This window comes from Crocodylus siamensis, chromosome 2 (assembly GCF_052110815.1).
Source record: "Crocodylus siamensis isolate JL-2025a chromosome 2, ASM5211081v1, whole genome shotgun sequence".
Classification (NCBI taxonomy): Eukaryota; Metazoa; Chordata; order Crocodylia; family Crocodylidae; genus Crocodylus; species Crocodylus siamensis.
Window position 1 is genome coordinate 124,038,158 of NC_143396.1, and position 12,690 is coordinate 124,050,847.

The 12,690-nt window shown below is 40.3% G+C and overlaps 1 protein-coding gene across 1 annotated transcript in view; it reads left to right on the plus strand.

The window, feature by feature from the left end:
• LOC149870708 (uncharacterized) overlaps window positions 1–12,690 on the plus strand; it is a 248,949-nt gene that overhangs the window by 128,311 nt on the left and 107,948 nt on the right. Inside the window, exons 9-10 of the mRNA XM_090036721.1 lie at window positions 2,585–2,611; window positions 6,372–6,416. Of these exons, the coding sequence (XP_089892847.1) occupies window positions 2,585–2,611; window positions 6,372–6,416 (72 nt within the window). The remainder of the gene's footprint in view (window positions 1–2,584; window positions 2,612–6,371; window positions 6,417–12,690) is intronic.

The window sequence follows — 12,690 nt, forward strand, 5'->3', positions numbered from 1 at the left end:
TACCCCTGGCCTAACACACCACTGTCACTACATAAACAATAGCAGTAATAATAAACATTGCTTAAATTGGAAAAGATAGATGCCATGTTTCAACCATGCTCCAAGTCCTGTCCCTTTTTTTCCCCACAAACCAAGAAAAATAGAGAGGGACAACCTGACCTCCTACACACAATCAGAACTAAACAACCCACCAAGGTTGGGGAGCCTCTTTCTTGACCCAGCTGCTTAAGAAAATGGAGAAATGCTTCTGGCAGCATTTTCTGAGTAAAAGTAGGTGCTAGGAAAAGCATATTATTGGTGGGAGTTTATAGATCATGTGCCATGGTGGCTGGAAGCAGAACAAGCTTTCTATCCCATTTCTAGTTTAGGGTCGAGGAGAGAAAACAAACAATACACTTGATAAATTGGCTCTATATTTTTCATGATCCTAATGACCACTTATTAAATGTAACGAACTCAACTGCACAGGCAGACAAAATATAAACATCCATTTACCTTTTAATCTAACCTTCAGTTTCTTGCATTTTGGTACCATCCACAATCAGCCCTTGAGAAACATGCATTCCTTCATTATGATGTCCAGCATTTCTCCCTCTCGGAGCTGCTGAAAGATCTTATAACTAAGCATTTACTGGAAATTAGAGTTGATTACCTCTGCGTGTTTTCTTGAAACCTATGGGCTGAAAGGACTTCTCCAGCCTATTAAAGATGTCACTGTCATGAACAACCCAGATTATAATACCCAGGGTTCGTTCACCTGCTCCTCTACCAACACCATATACTTCATCACCTGCTTACACTGCCCCTCTGCTGTCTATATTGGACAGACGGTGTTTCCTGTATGAAAGAATAAATGGACACTGATTTGGCATCAGTTTTAGAAAGATACAAAAGAAAAGCCTGTAGCAGAACACTTTTAACCACTCAGGATGTTTCATCACTGCCCTTAGCTGATCTTAAATAACAAAATTTTAAAAACTAATGTGAACATGAAATTATGGAACAAGAAATCATCTGTGCGGTGGACTATGTTATGTATGGTTTCAACAGAGATTCTGGATTCTTACCTCATTACCTGGACTAGTTTTTATAACCCTTATGCCCCGAAGTGAGGTAGAGTTAGGATTTGTCTATCCTTTTTTATCTCTTCAACCCAACTTTGCCTCTCTTAGCAGTGGTTCCTGCCCCTGTTCTTTCCCCTTCTTTCCCTATCCTTTGTATTTCAGTTTATTCATTCCTTTCTATGTAGTACCCCAGCTCTGGGCAAGTCCATTTATAGAACCTGGTGAAGTAGACTGTAGCCTATGAGGGCTTATGCCTTTCTGAATGAGTTAGTCTTTTAGGTGCCACTCTATTCTGCCTGATCCTTAGCCTGAACACACTCAATTCCCATTGAAGATTGGATGGAGAAAGCTCTCAGCTTTCAGTATCTCACAGGTCCTGAAGTCAGCAGGACTTGAAGATGCTCAGAACAGTGCATTATGACCTTAATGCTGTTCCTATGAGTAGCAATGGCAAAACTCACATGGTCTTCATGGTGCAGGGTTGATACTCAGCTGGTGATCTGTCCCATTGGAGCTCCTTCGTGCTATCAGCATGAGCTATGTTGTATTAACAGTACTGTTAATGTATGCCTGGGAGCTCAGAGAAGTGTAATGGCTACTGTGTGGGGAGGATCCTGCTCCGCCCTTCTAGGTAATACCTACGAAGTAAAAACTAGCCCTGTGTTTGTAAAGCAGAATTCATACCATACAGGCTGAGATTGTAAACAAGTCCAGCTCTGGCACTTTGCGCTGACTGACTGACATAATGGATCAGAGAGCTATACTACTTTTCTGGTGCCCCCTCTTCTCTGCAGCCACACTCCACTCGGTGGAGTGAAGCATCCAAGCACTGACAGTCGTAATAAAGTCCCTGAGACTTCAAACCAGGCTTGAAATTAAGCAGGTGAACTTTCCTGAGTTTACTTGCCTATTCTTCACCTCTTTGGTCAGCCCTAAAATGGAAATAACGAAGCTTCTTCACCTCACAAGGGTGTTAACAGGAATAATTACTTAATATTTGCAAACTGTGTTGCAGATGAAAAGCCCTATAAAAATGTCAAAACCACTGTTGTTATGCAGATTCACTCAGCTACCTTTTCTGAACTAGGTGGGAGATTTATTCTGCTTTTATTCCTCAAGTATTCAATTGCTTAAATCTTGCCTTTATGCTGCCAAGCAAGCATATAATGTGGATATTTAACTGTGGAAACACAACTGGCCTTTAGCTGGTATCAGAGAAGCAGGAAAGCCTGAGCCTTCTAAATGCTGACAGATTTGTCAGTATTGGAAGAAACAGATGGGATAGGATAGAAAAGATTAGAAAGGGGGAAATCTGAATCTTCTAGTTTGTAGTTAAAGAGAAGAGAAAAGATCCATTGTACATTTCCAGCAAAAAGTTTTCTTTTTTCTTGATGTAAAAAACATCAGCTGGTTTCACTCTGGCATAAGAATGCTTACACATGAGGACGTTTTTAATTGGTCACTTAAGCTTAAATTGGCTACACTATTATTATGCTAATTGAATTGTTTTCCCTTTTCAGGGACCTCAGGGGCCTCCAGGACAAAAGGTATAGTATAAACAACAATACTGTGAAAGTGATTATATTTCCTAGGGCTAAATTGCAAGCAGAAGAGGTGAACAGTATTAGCTACTGTATGGCACATAAAAGCAGTTACTTCAGTCTGTGAATTTTGTTTTCCCAAAATACAACTACGTAATGTAAGATGTAAGATTTCTAATTTCCCCCATTATAGGAAGTTCAGGCAATGCTGAGCTGACTGTTTTCAATCTGTCTGTCTCCCCAACTTGCAGGTTAAAAGGGCACTATAATATTCTCATTCAAGTACTGGTATAACTATGAAACCAAAGTTAAAACGTTGTGAAAAGTGGGGGATAAAGTTTCAAATTGAATGCCTGTCCTTACTCAAGTAGATCAGTGCCATATGACCAAAAATTTGACCAAAGAAACAAAGGATAGAGGTGTTGCTGATAAATGGTGTTTGGTTGGCTGTATTCAGGTGGCCCACTGGTGTCTTCCTGTTTCCACGGTAACTTGAGAACTGATTTCCTGTAAATGCTTTCAGCATTATTTACACTCAGCAGAACTGACTGCTGTAGTTTGATGGAGTGAACCAAGGATTTATGGAGCTTCATGTTTCGAACAATACAAACTGTATCAGTAATAAAACTAGTAGATGGCATTTTGCCAGCATCTCTTCCAAGTACCACAAAAGCCAAATTGTCTGAAAAGTGATTTCAAAAGATAAAAAGTGATGTAGAGCGCTTTTAATAAAGTTTGCTTAATACTTAAAAAGAAACTTAAGAATGAATAATTAGCATTATCACAGGTGGGAAAGTTATTGTCCTCTATATTTCGGTCTCTGAAAGTATCACAAGCACAGCATTCTTTTGGCATCTGTTAAACAAAAACCCTTTCAAACAAAAGAAACTAAAAGCTATTGATATGAAAGAGCTTGTTTTAGCACTATTCAGAATGATGAGAGCTTTTTTCTTAAGGGCAGGGTAAATTCCTAAGATGGAAAGGAGAGGAGCATTGCATGTTTAGCACTGTCAGAGTGTGAAATTGTAAAGCTGCACTTGTTCCCATGTTGCCAATATAAAAACCCTCCTTCTGACTTGGGAGGGACTTTATTACTAGCATAATAAACCTCAGTAAAAATCTTTGCATGATATTCTTTGAAAATCAAATACTTTTGCTTTATTAAGCATATGCAAAGTTAGCCCATTTTCAGTCGGTTTTGTTCATGCAATTTATCATCTTTTAGTCTCATAAGATAAAGGTGTGTGACAATATTGACAAGAGAAAGTTCCATAATAAAAGAAGAGTGTATGGACAGCCTGATGACTTAATTCCCCTGTGAACTTGTGCCTTTCCCCTGTGGCTTTTTGATAGGAACAGTAAAAACACTGACAGACATGCACTCCCTGCTGTAACTCATGGTGCTTTGCAGGAAGCACCATGAGTTACAATGATCCCCTGGACCCAACATGTTTGCAGCCATTCTCCCTTAGCCCTGCCTTCCCTCTTCCCAGGCTATCTACAGAATAGGGGGTGGGGGGTAGAGACGAGAGGGAGCTTGGTCTGGAGCTTGCCCAGCCTGCACTAGAGGGTGGGGCAGGTGGATTGGAGCCCTCCAAAAAAACAGAAGCCACCAAGATGGGTGGTGGGAAGCACTCCAATACACCTGCCTCACCCTCCAGCACAGGCTGGGCAAAACCCAAACCAAGCTTCTTCCCCTCCTTTCCCTCCGCTGTCATTCTGAAAACAGCACTGAGGTTGAGGCCAGCCCAACCTTGCTCCTTGCATGCACTGACAGATGTTAATGAAGGTGCTTAACATTGGAGTGCTTTGATATGAATCCTCATGTAATGAGGGTTCAGACTGTTGCACAATCAGACATTTTTAAAGCACTCTGCAGCCATGCACTTCTGTCAGTGCATGAATGTAGAGTGCTTCAGGGGCCAAATCACATGATAAACTGTCACTTCTGTCAGTGCCCTAAAAGTATATGAAAGTGTTCAGTATTGCCCCTTATTCCTAGTTAGCATTCATGGTCTTGCATCAGGCAGCAAATAGGCTAATTCAAACGATGCTGCCAAGTCTGCAAACTCAGAGGTGTTTCCATGACCCTGGGGCCTCACTTCACCAAGGACAGGTTGAAATACCTGTATGGTATTTCTAGATAAGGTTCTAGTGGCATGTGATATGGAAAGCAAAGTTTCTTAGTGCTGCACAGCTCCATGTTGAGTAGAGCTGGGGGCCTCCTCAGAATTCAAGATGCTCTTCCTTTAATTGCAGCCCTGTCTGGGGGCACAGGTTTCCACATACTCTTATTTCATCATACTATTCCATCCATTTTTCTCATAATCCCATCTGTCCACCGGTGCTGGACACGATCCTTAATGGCTTCTTTGTCTCCTGGCTTGTGGCAGTGAGCTGAACCTCATAAGTCATATAAACATCTGACTGGAGGGTAGAATACAGCACACTGATCTTTTGTCTTGTATAGAGTAAACCTGGTTGAATGGCTTTATAGGGAGCCCCACATTTATTTGAAAGGGGGCTGGGCAAGAGTTTGCCATGTCCATGTTGATTCCTCCACTTTTCCCCCTTCATTTTAAAACAAGTCCATTTCAACAGATACTTAGACCTTCTAATCTCGATTCATAATGAACTTAAAAAATGAAAAATAAACCGATGGTTTCAATTTACTTTTGTACTGTAACTTGTGTGTAGGTTTAAAAAAAAGGAGAGAGAGAGGCTGCCATGTCAGCAGATACTATACGGTTGCTTTCCTGTACCCCTGAGTTGTCACATAAAATCCATATTGACAGTTGTACAAAATATAACAAATAAACTGTGCATCAGAAACAAGTTGGAATTTATGCTAAAGCTTTGTAAAAATATATATATATAACCCTCCAATGTTGCTGTTAAATTCTTTCTTCACATCTGCTTCGTGTTTGATCTATAGTGGTTTTTAAAATTTTGACTGCAGTAAGTGACACTGATGCTGTTTAAAAAGATGGCTATGGTTTGCAAAGCCAGACTGAATTATTACCACTTATCTCTTAAAAGCACTAAAGATAGATCAGTGCTACCAGTCATTGGATTTAAAGCTTACCTCTCCATGTGAGCAGTTTTGATCACACAGGCACAAATACTAGATTTAGCGGGATCAGTCTTCATCTAGAGTGTTAAAAGGAATTGCATTTTAATTCCTTAATTCCTGGTGAGGCATTCACAACCTAGCAATATAATCATTGTTTTGAACTTGGGTAATTAAGTAAGAGACACTGAATAACCCAGTAATTTATAACTGACATTAGGGCATTTTTAATTAATGCAGAAGGTCAAGTGGGAAAGAGATAACAAATTAATAGAAAATAGGACTAGCAGGCAACTGGTGATGCTTCTGGATCATGATGTATGCATGAGAGGTCACTAGAATCTTCAATGTATATGCCTAAGTAGGAGTATGGAGGAGCAGAGGATGCCCGGACCCTCCATCTACTCTTTAGGCCATTGATACAAGATCCAAAGGCCAGACAAGTCTAGATATTCAGTGCCTCAATGACTGTTGCATGTCCAGGAGTCAAACCCAGGTCTTCTATGTGGCAGACAAGGATTCTACCACTGAACTGCAACAGCAGGTAAACAAAAAATACTATACTTAAAAAAATATATTGCGCTTAGGACGCGCATGTTCAACATACTTCTTTATTAAAGTACTGTATTTCAGGGCTGAAATGTTTTAAAATTGCTTTGTTTAACTTACTAAACTTAATTATATGGTTCCCACCAGGGGTCTCTTGGAGTGCCTGGTATTCCAGGAAAGGATGGACAAACGGTGAGTTCAATGGAAAATCTTTTAGTCTTCTTTCTTCAGCATTGTATCTGTCTCTGAAGAAATAAATTAATATAATTCCAGAAGTCAATAACAGCTTGTCTGCATTAGAAATGGAGCTATCAAAAGTGTGAGTTTTATTGGATTTTGTTAAAATGATGCAAAACATTGAAAAATCTTATTTTGGGGGAAGAGGACTAGGAGCAATGGCCTCAAATATGGTAGAGGAAAGTTAGGTTTGAGATTAGGAAGAGCCTTCTCACTGTGCGGGTAGTCAAGCATTGGAATAGTCTACCTATGGAGCTTGTGGACTCTCCATTTCTAGACATTTTCAAGAGCAGGTTAGACAGGCACTTGACTGGGATGGCTTAGTAGGGGGCTGGACTAGGAGTATATACAGGGAAGTTAGGGGGAAATCAGTCATGTTAAAAATGGCCACCTCATCTAACTTATTTCGTCCAGGTACACACCCTACACTTAGATCCCTAGTTAAGTCAATCCAAATGCAACCTGTACAGACTTCAGAAAGGTTAGATTGACCCAATCAAAGTTAACTGTACCTTGGAGGTAGTCTAACTTAGATTGAGTCTGGCAAGATCGATTTAATTAAACTTCTGTACAGATCCCAGCATAGCCATGGGACTGCGAAAGCCCAGCTGCTGTCCCCAGCCCTAAGTGGGGCTGCACTTTTCTTCCCCCTCCCCCCTGGCACTGGGCTATTTTAGCGCCCCCCCCCAGGCTTTTGCCCCACCTCTAGAGGGACAATGCCCCACTCCACCCCATAAACCAGCCAGCCCCTCTGAGCCTCCCAAACTCCTCCATCCCATAGGCCACTCCTTGTGCTAGTTTTACCAGCATTCACTGGTGCTGGGAGATATAGAAGTAAGTCAGTGCGAGGGGCAGGGCAGGAAGGATCAGGGGAGGGTTGATTTGTGGGGGGGGTGTTGTTCATCTGGGAAGGGTTGAGGGGCTAAAATTATGCTCTGGTTCTGTGAGGCTAAAGAGCACCCCCCCCAACCCCCAGCCTTCCCACTGACCTCGATAGCCCTCCTGATGCTATCAAACCCTCCCAGACCCCACCAACCCCCTTTCAGAACTCATTATCCTTCCCTGCCAGTCCCCCCGCCCCCAGCTCCCCCATGGAACCCAATTAGCCCCCCTGCAATCTCACCAAATCCTCTCAGCCCCCGCAACCCCCCCAATGGACCATATTAGTTCCTCCAATCCTGCCTATGGACCCTGATTGCTCCCACAATCCCCTCACACCCTCCACAGACCCTGCTTGTCCCCTGCATCCCAACTTAGCTTAGATCAGGTGGCCATTTTTAACTCTAACTAACATTTCCCTAATCTCCCCAAATGGCTGTACATACTATAAGTGAACTCAGGAGGTTCCTTCTAGCTCTACTTCCCTGTGCTTCCTTAAGAGTGATTTTTTTTTCTAGTTTAGGTTGATATGATTCCCTAGAGGTTTTTAAGGCATGGCTAGACAAAGCTTTGGCTGGGACAATCTAGTTGAGGATGGTCCTGCTTTGAGCAGGGGTTGGATTAGATGACCTCCTGGGGTCCCTTCCAACCCTCATTTTCTATGATTCTACGATTGGAAACAGATCTAAGATAAATTGAAAGAAGCTGGTCTTAAAAAGGAATAAGAGTTCTATTCCAAGGATTTGCATCAGGATTTGCATGATTTTAATTGCATTGATTTAGAAAAAAAAGCAAACTGAAGTTATACCTGTGTAACTTTCTTATGCATAAGTACTTAGTTCCCACATCTCACTTAGGGATCATTTTTACTTGTCCATTTCTTATCATATATATTTTTCTGAATTGCCAGGTATAGATATGAAATGTGTCAGGATGAGTGACTGTTTGGGTATAAAAGTATGCATAGATACATGGTTTTGCAAAGACAGATGAAGATTCTGTTCAGAAATACATTAATATCGTTCAGAAAAGATAGCAAGATAAATAAGTACAGTATAACATTTGTTGTTGGGTGCAAATAGAAAATTGTATTGGAGAGTTTACTTCGATTTGCTGTTCATCTATAGCCAAACCCTGCAGTGTCCTGTTATGTTTTCTACTAAGACAAAATTCTTACTGAAGTACAAGGGAACTTTGCTTGAATAAGGATTAACAAGGATCCCAGGATCTGGCTCATTAACTGAGAAGAGATAACAAATCTTATAAGTTTAAATTAGTTCAAATTGTTTGGTATACCTATAATAGAATAACTAAAGGTGGATGAGCATGTCACCATTCCTATGCACAGACTTAGACAGGGCACAAAAATGTCAGCTGTTTTCTGCTGTTGACCCAGCTGCCATGGCTGCCCAGGGCACAAAAAATGTTTGTTACATTTGTAACAGAGCATGAAATTTTGCAGCCTTCTTACAATTAAATTGCAACATGAACAGGACGTAAATTATTAGGCACACTAAAAAGAAATACAGAACCTGTAAGCCCATTTTAGAACCCAGTCCTGCAGGTCTGTTGTATATGTGCATTGTGCCCTGCAAGAGACCTCTGAAATCAGAACTGAGAAGCAGTTCTTATTGAGGAGATGCTTTTGTTGACTCTTTTTATATTTGGCTGCGTTTATAGTTTCAAGCTCTGCAACTGGGTTTTAGGAATAAATGCAGACTTTTCAGATTGAAGAGTATAACTTCATCTATTCTATTCCCTACACCCAATAAAGATTGCAGTTTGCTTTTTCATTCACATAAATTCCTGCTATGATATAAAACAGTCCCATATTTTTTTTTCTGCTTGCAAAGTTCCTAGTATGTTGGGCCACTACTAGTAATAAATAATGTCATTTCTAACATACAACGCACACCTTTCCCCCCAAAATTAGGGTGCTTGTATTAAGTGAGAAATCTGATTTTCTTCCCAAGATAAAAGCACTCTGCTTTGATTGCTGCTTCACAGTGCAGTAGCTGTGGTATTACTATTCAGGTAGCTGAGGGAATCTGTTGACTTCAGGGCTTATTGTTCTTCACTTCACAGATGTCTCCCCTTTTTAATGCTCTTAATGTTCCACTAATTAAGCTAACATTCCTTAGGGCAGTTTTGACATCTGCTAGCTGCTCCTGGTCATGCTTCTCCTATATTATAGGCCTGGAGACTCTTCAGTTGTTTTCAAAATCATAGATCCACCCATGGGGACCAGTCTTCAGCAGCAGCTAGGCTTCCAGCTTTAGTTAAGCAGGAAAGGGAGGGTTGGTCATCTGAAGATTAGACCCTCTCTCTGATCTATGCAGCCATAAATGGGAAAATCTTTTTTCTTCATTCTACCTTTCAAAAACAAGATATGTATTTTATTCCAAGGGATATAATAATGTGGTAAGAGGAAATTAAAAAAAAATGAGATTAACCTGGGGGGAAAAGGAAGGTATACCATCACATGCAATTATTCAGTGGTGGTGGTGGGAGAACAATTTAACTAAGGGCACTAATGAAGTGAAATTCATATTCCCATCATTCAGGTGAGAAAGACAGCCTCCAAAATGGGACTTCCTACTGAAAAGACATAAATGTTTCATATCATCATTAAGGTCTGTTGGCAGAGCAGGGTGGATGTGTTTACATAGTATGCCTCCTCTGGCTCTAGATGGTACTCTGTTGTTCCCTAATATTCATACCACTAATATTCCATACCACACAAACACTAATATTCATACCATGTTCCACATACACGTGCAGGAAATACCATAAGTAAAAATTATAATTGATTCACTAAAGGATGATGAATCAGTGTGTATAAAAATAATCCCTAAAGAATTAATGAAATGTTTAAAAATGTATTTTACTTGAATTTTTCTTAATAAAAGAAATACATCATGTACAATATTATGGCCTGTCTAATACTGTACATTATGTATCTCTTTTATTAGGAAAAATGCAAGTAATTTAGTGCTATTAAACCTTGAACCTAACATCACTCTAATATTAAAAATGACAAAACAAATGATTGCGTCATCCATTAAACAGCAAAAGAGAAAGCATTTTGGAATTAGCATATGTAAGGCCTAAGAAATGTTAAACAAAATACTATGGGCCGGTTTTATAATGAAGCCGTATATTGCACTTTTGCTATTTTGTGGTTAAAGATCACATTTCAAACATAGGTTTTAAGTGCAGTCAATTGTAGCCCTAGGTGTAAACACTAAGTGTGGGTACTTTATTTGGACATTCAGTGGTGTTTGTGTCCACCAAGCAAGTAATCTGGCATTGAAATGTTATCTTTCTGTCCATTAGTGTACCTGCAAAGTTAATGAGCCCAGTTTTAAAGATTTGAGAGGATGGGGCAGTTTTAGAGACTTGAGAGTACAAGACAAAAGATAATGATGGGAAAGGGCAGTGTAATGATCACCAGGTTGCTGAATACAGGTATACGTGAATGAGAAGAACTATACAACAGGTTTTATTCTGAAGCAGGAAGCAAACTCCACAGACCCTTCGTCTTTCTCTAGCTAACAGCTACTACCTAACTGGGGATTATTTCCCAATTCCCAATTCTTCTAGATTAGGGAATGTCTCTAAATTGTAAATGTTGTCACTGTAGACAAGACAAAATGTGATCTCAAACAGGTTGAAGTGTATTTAGTTGATAATTCACTTTTTTTAGCAGACTTTAATTATAAATGGCTTGATCCCTCAAACTCACCCAGGTAAGTAGTCTTTACTCCCAAAAGAAGACCCACTGACTTCAACAGACTACTAAAATGGATAAGAATTTGCAAAATAGGGTTAGGTCAATCTAAATGCCCATCTGTGCAGGTGTTGGGGGGGGGGGTAAATTCCCCAAAAAGGCAGGCCCAATCTAAATTTTTACCTGAAGAGATTAACTAATTTAGATCAGGAATGGGTTAACCTGATCTATTCAGCACCTGTATGCATTTGAAGTGCAGGTGTGGGGCTGGGAAAGTTCAGCTGCTCACCCACCCTGGGGCTGTGCCATTCCTAACCCTCCAACCCTGACTGGGCTGTTTTTAGCCCCCTCACCCATCTACGTCTGGCTAGACGCCGCCCCCCCAGATCTGTGGAACCCCCCTCAAGATCCATCCAACCCCCCTATGGACCCATTAGCTCTCCCTCTGATCCTGCCCCATACCTCACATTGAGCTGCTTATACCAGATACCCTGTGTGGCTCCTGGGAGTGCCGCTCCCCATCTACATGCACGAGGCTTGAAGTAAGCCATGTGAATGTAGACTGTGTGCAGTGACTGGCTGTATGCCAGACAAATATATCCTTTACTGCAGTGTACTTTTGCAATGTCTAAATCTGCTTTCTGAAAATTACCTGTACTGTGAGCTGTTCTTTTTATAAACAAAATAGAAATAGGTAATTCTCGTGTGCCATAAAGAGAAAAATTCTGACAGGTCCTTACAAGCTCCACATCAAATTACATTTATACTGTGGTTCAGAAACAGATCCTGACATTTTTAATTCATAGTTTTATGCTTTAATTTATTTCAGTATCTATAACAGCTAAGCCATTTTCTGAGGCACAACCTGAAGACAGTGATTATCTGAGGACTCTTCTGTGATTATCATTTTCCATAAATGTTTCAGCACCCAATTTAACTTGAGTATTTTGATTTTTAACCTCAGAGGGAAAATATAGGCATTAGTAAACCAAAGACCTTGCAAAGATAAACAAATCAAAAATAAAATGTAGAGAAAATTATTTCAGTTGTGCTAGAGCTGGTAGTAAAGGGTTCTTGACTAGTACATGTTGTTTTTTCCATGAAAAGAAAATCCATTGCTTTCATGTAGCACAAATAAGACATGGGTTGTATGTTGAGACCTCACTTAATAAATAATTAATAAGGTCTATTTGTTTGGGAATACATGAGAGGGACTATCATAAACTAAATTAAAATATAATTTATCTTAAGAGGTTTATAACATACCATATAAAGTATAGCATAAGGTCCCATCCCAGCAAGACCCCTCTGAACTCATTTTTTGCTGCCAAAAAGTTAATTCTTTCAGGGTGTGTATGGAAGTTAAATTTTTTGCATGTTGAGGCCCCCTTAAAGCCATAACACAACAAATGTTCATGGCTGCAGAATACTTTTAAATTGGCTGATTGCTCGAAAATTTAACCCTCATCTGAAGTAGTGTCAGATCGGGGCATTCTAGGGCAGACTGCCTTAAGGAACATGTGTACAGGTTCCCTGCGAGGGTTAGTTTTTGGTGATTTTTCCCATATCCCATGCAGCTTTGCAGGGCTAGACTGATTCTCGCACATGTGAACACGAGCA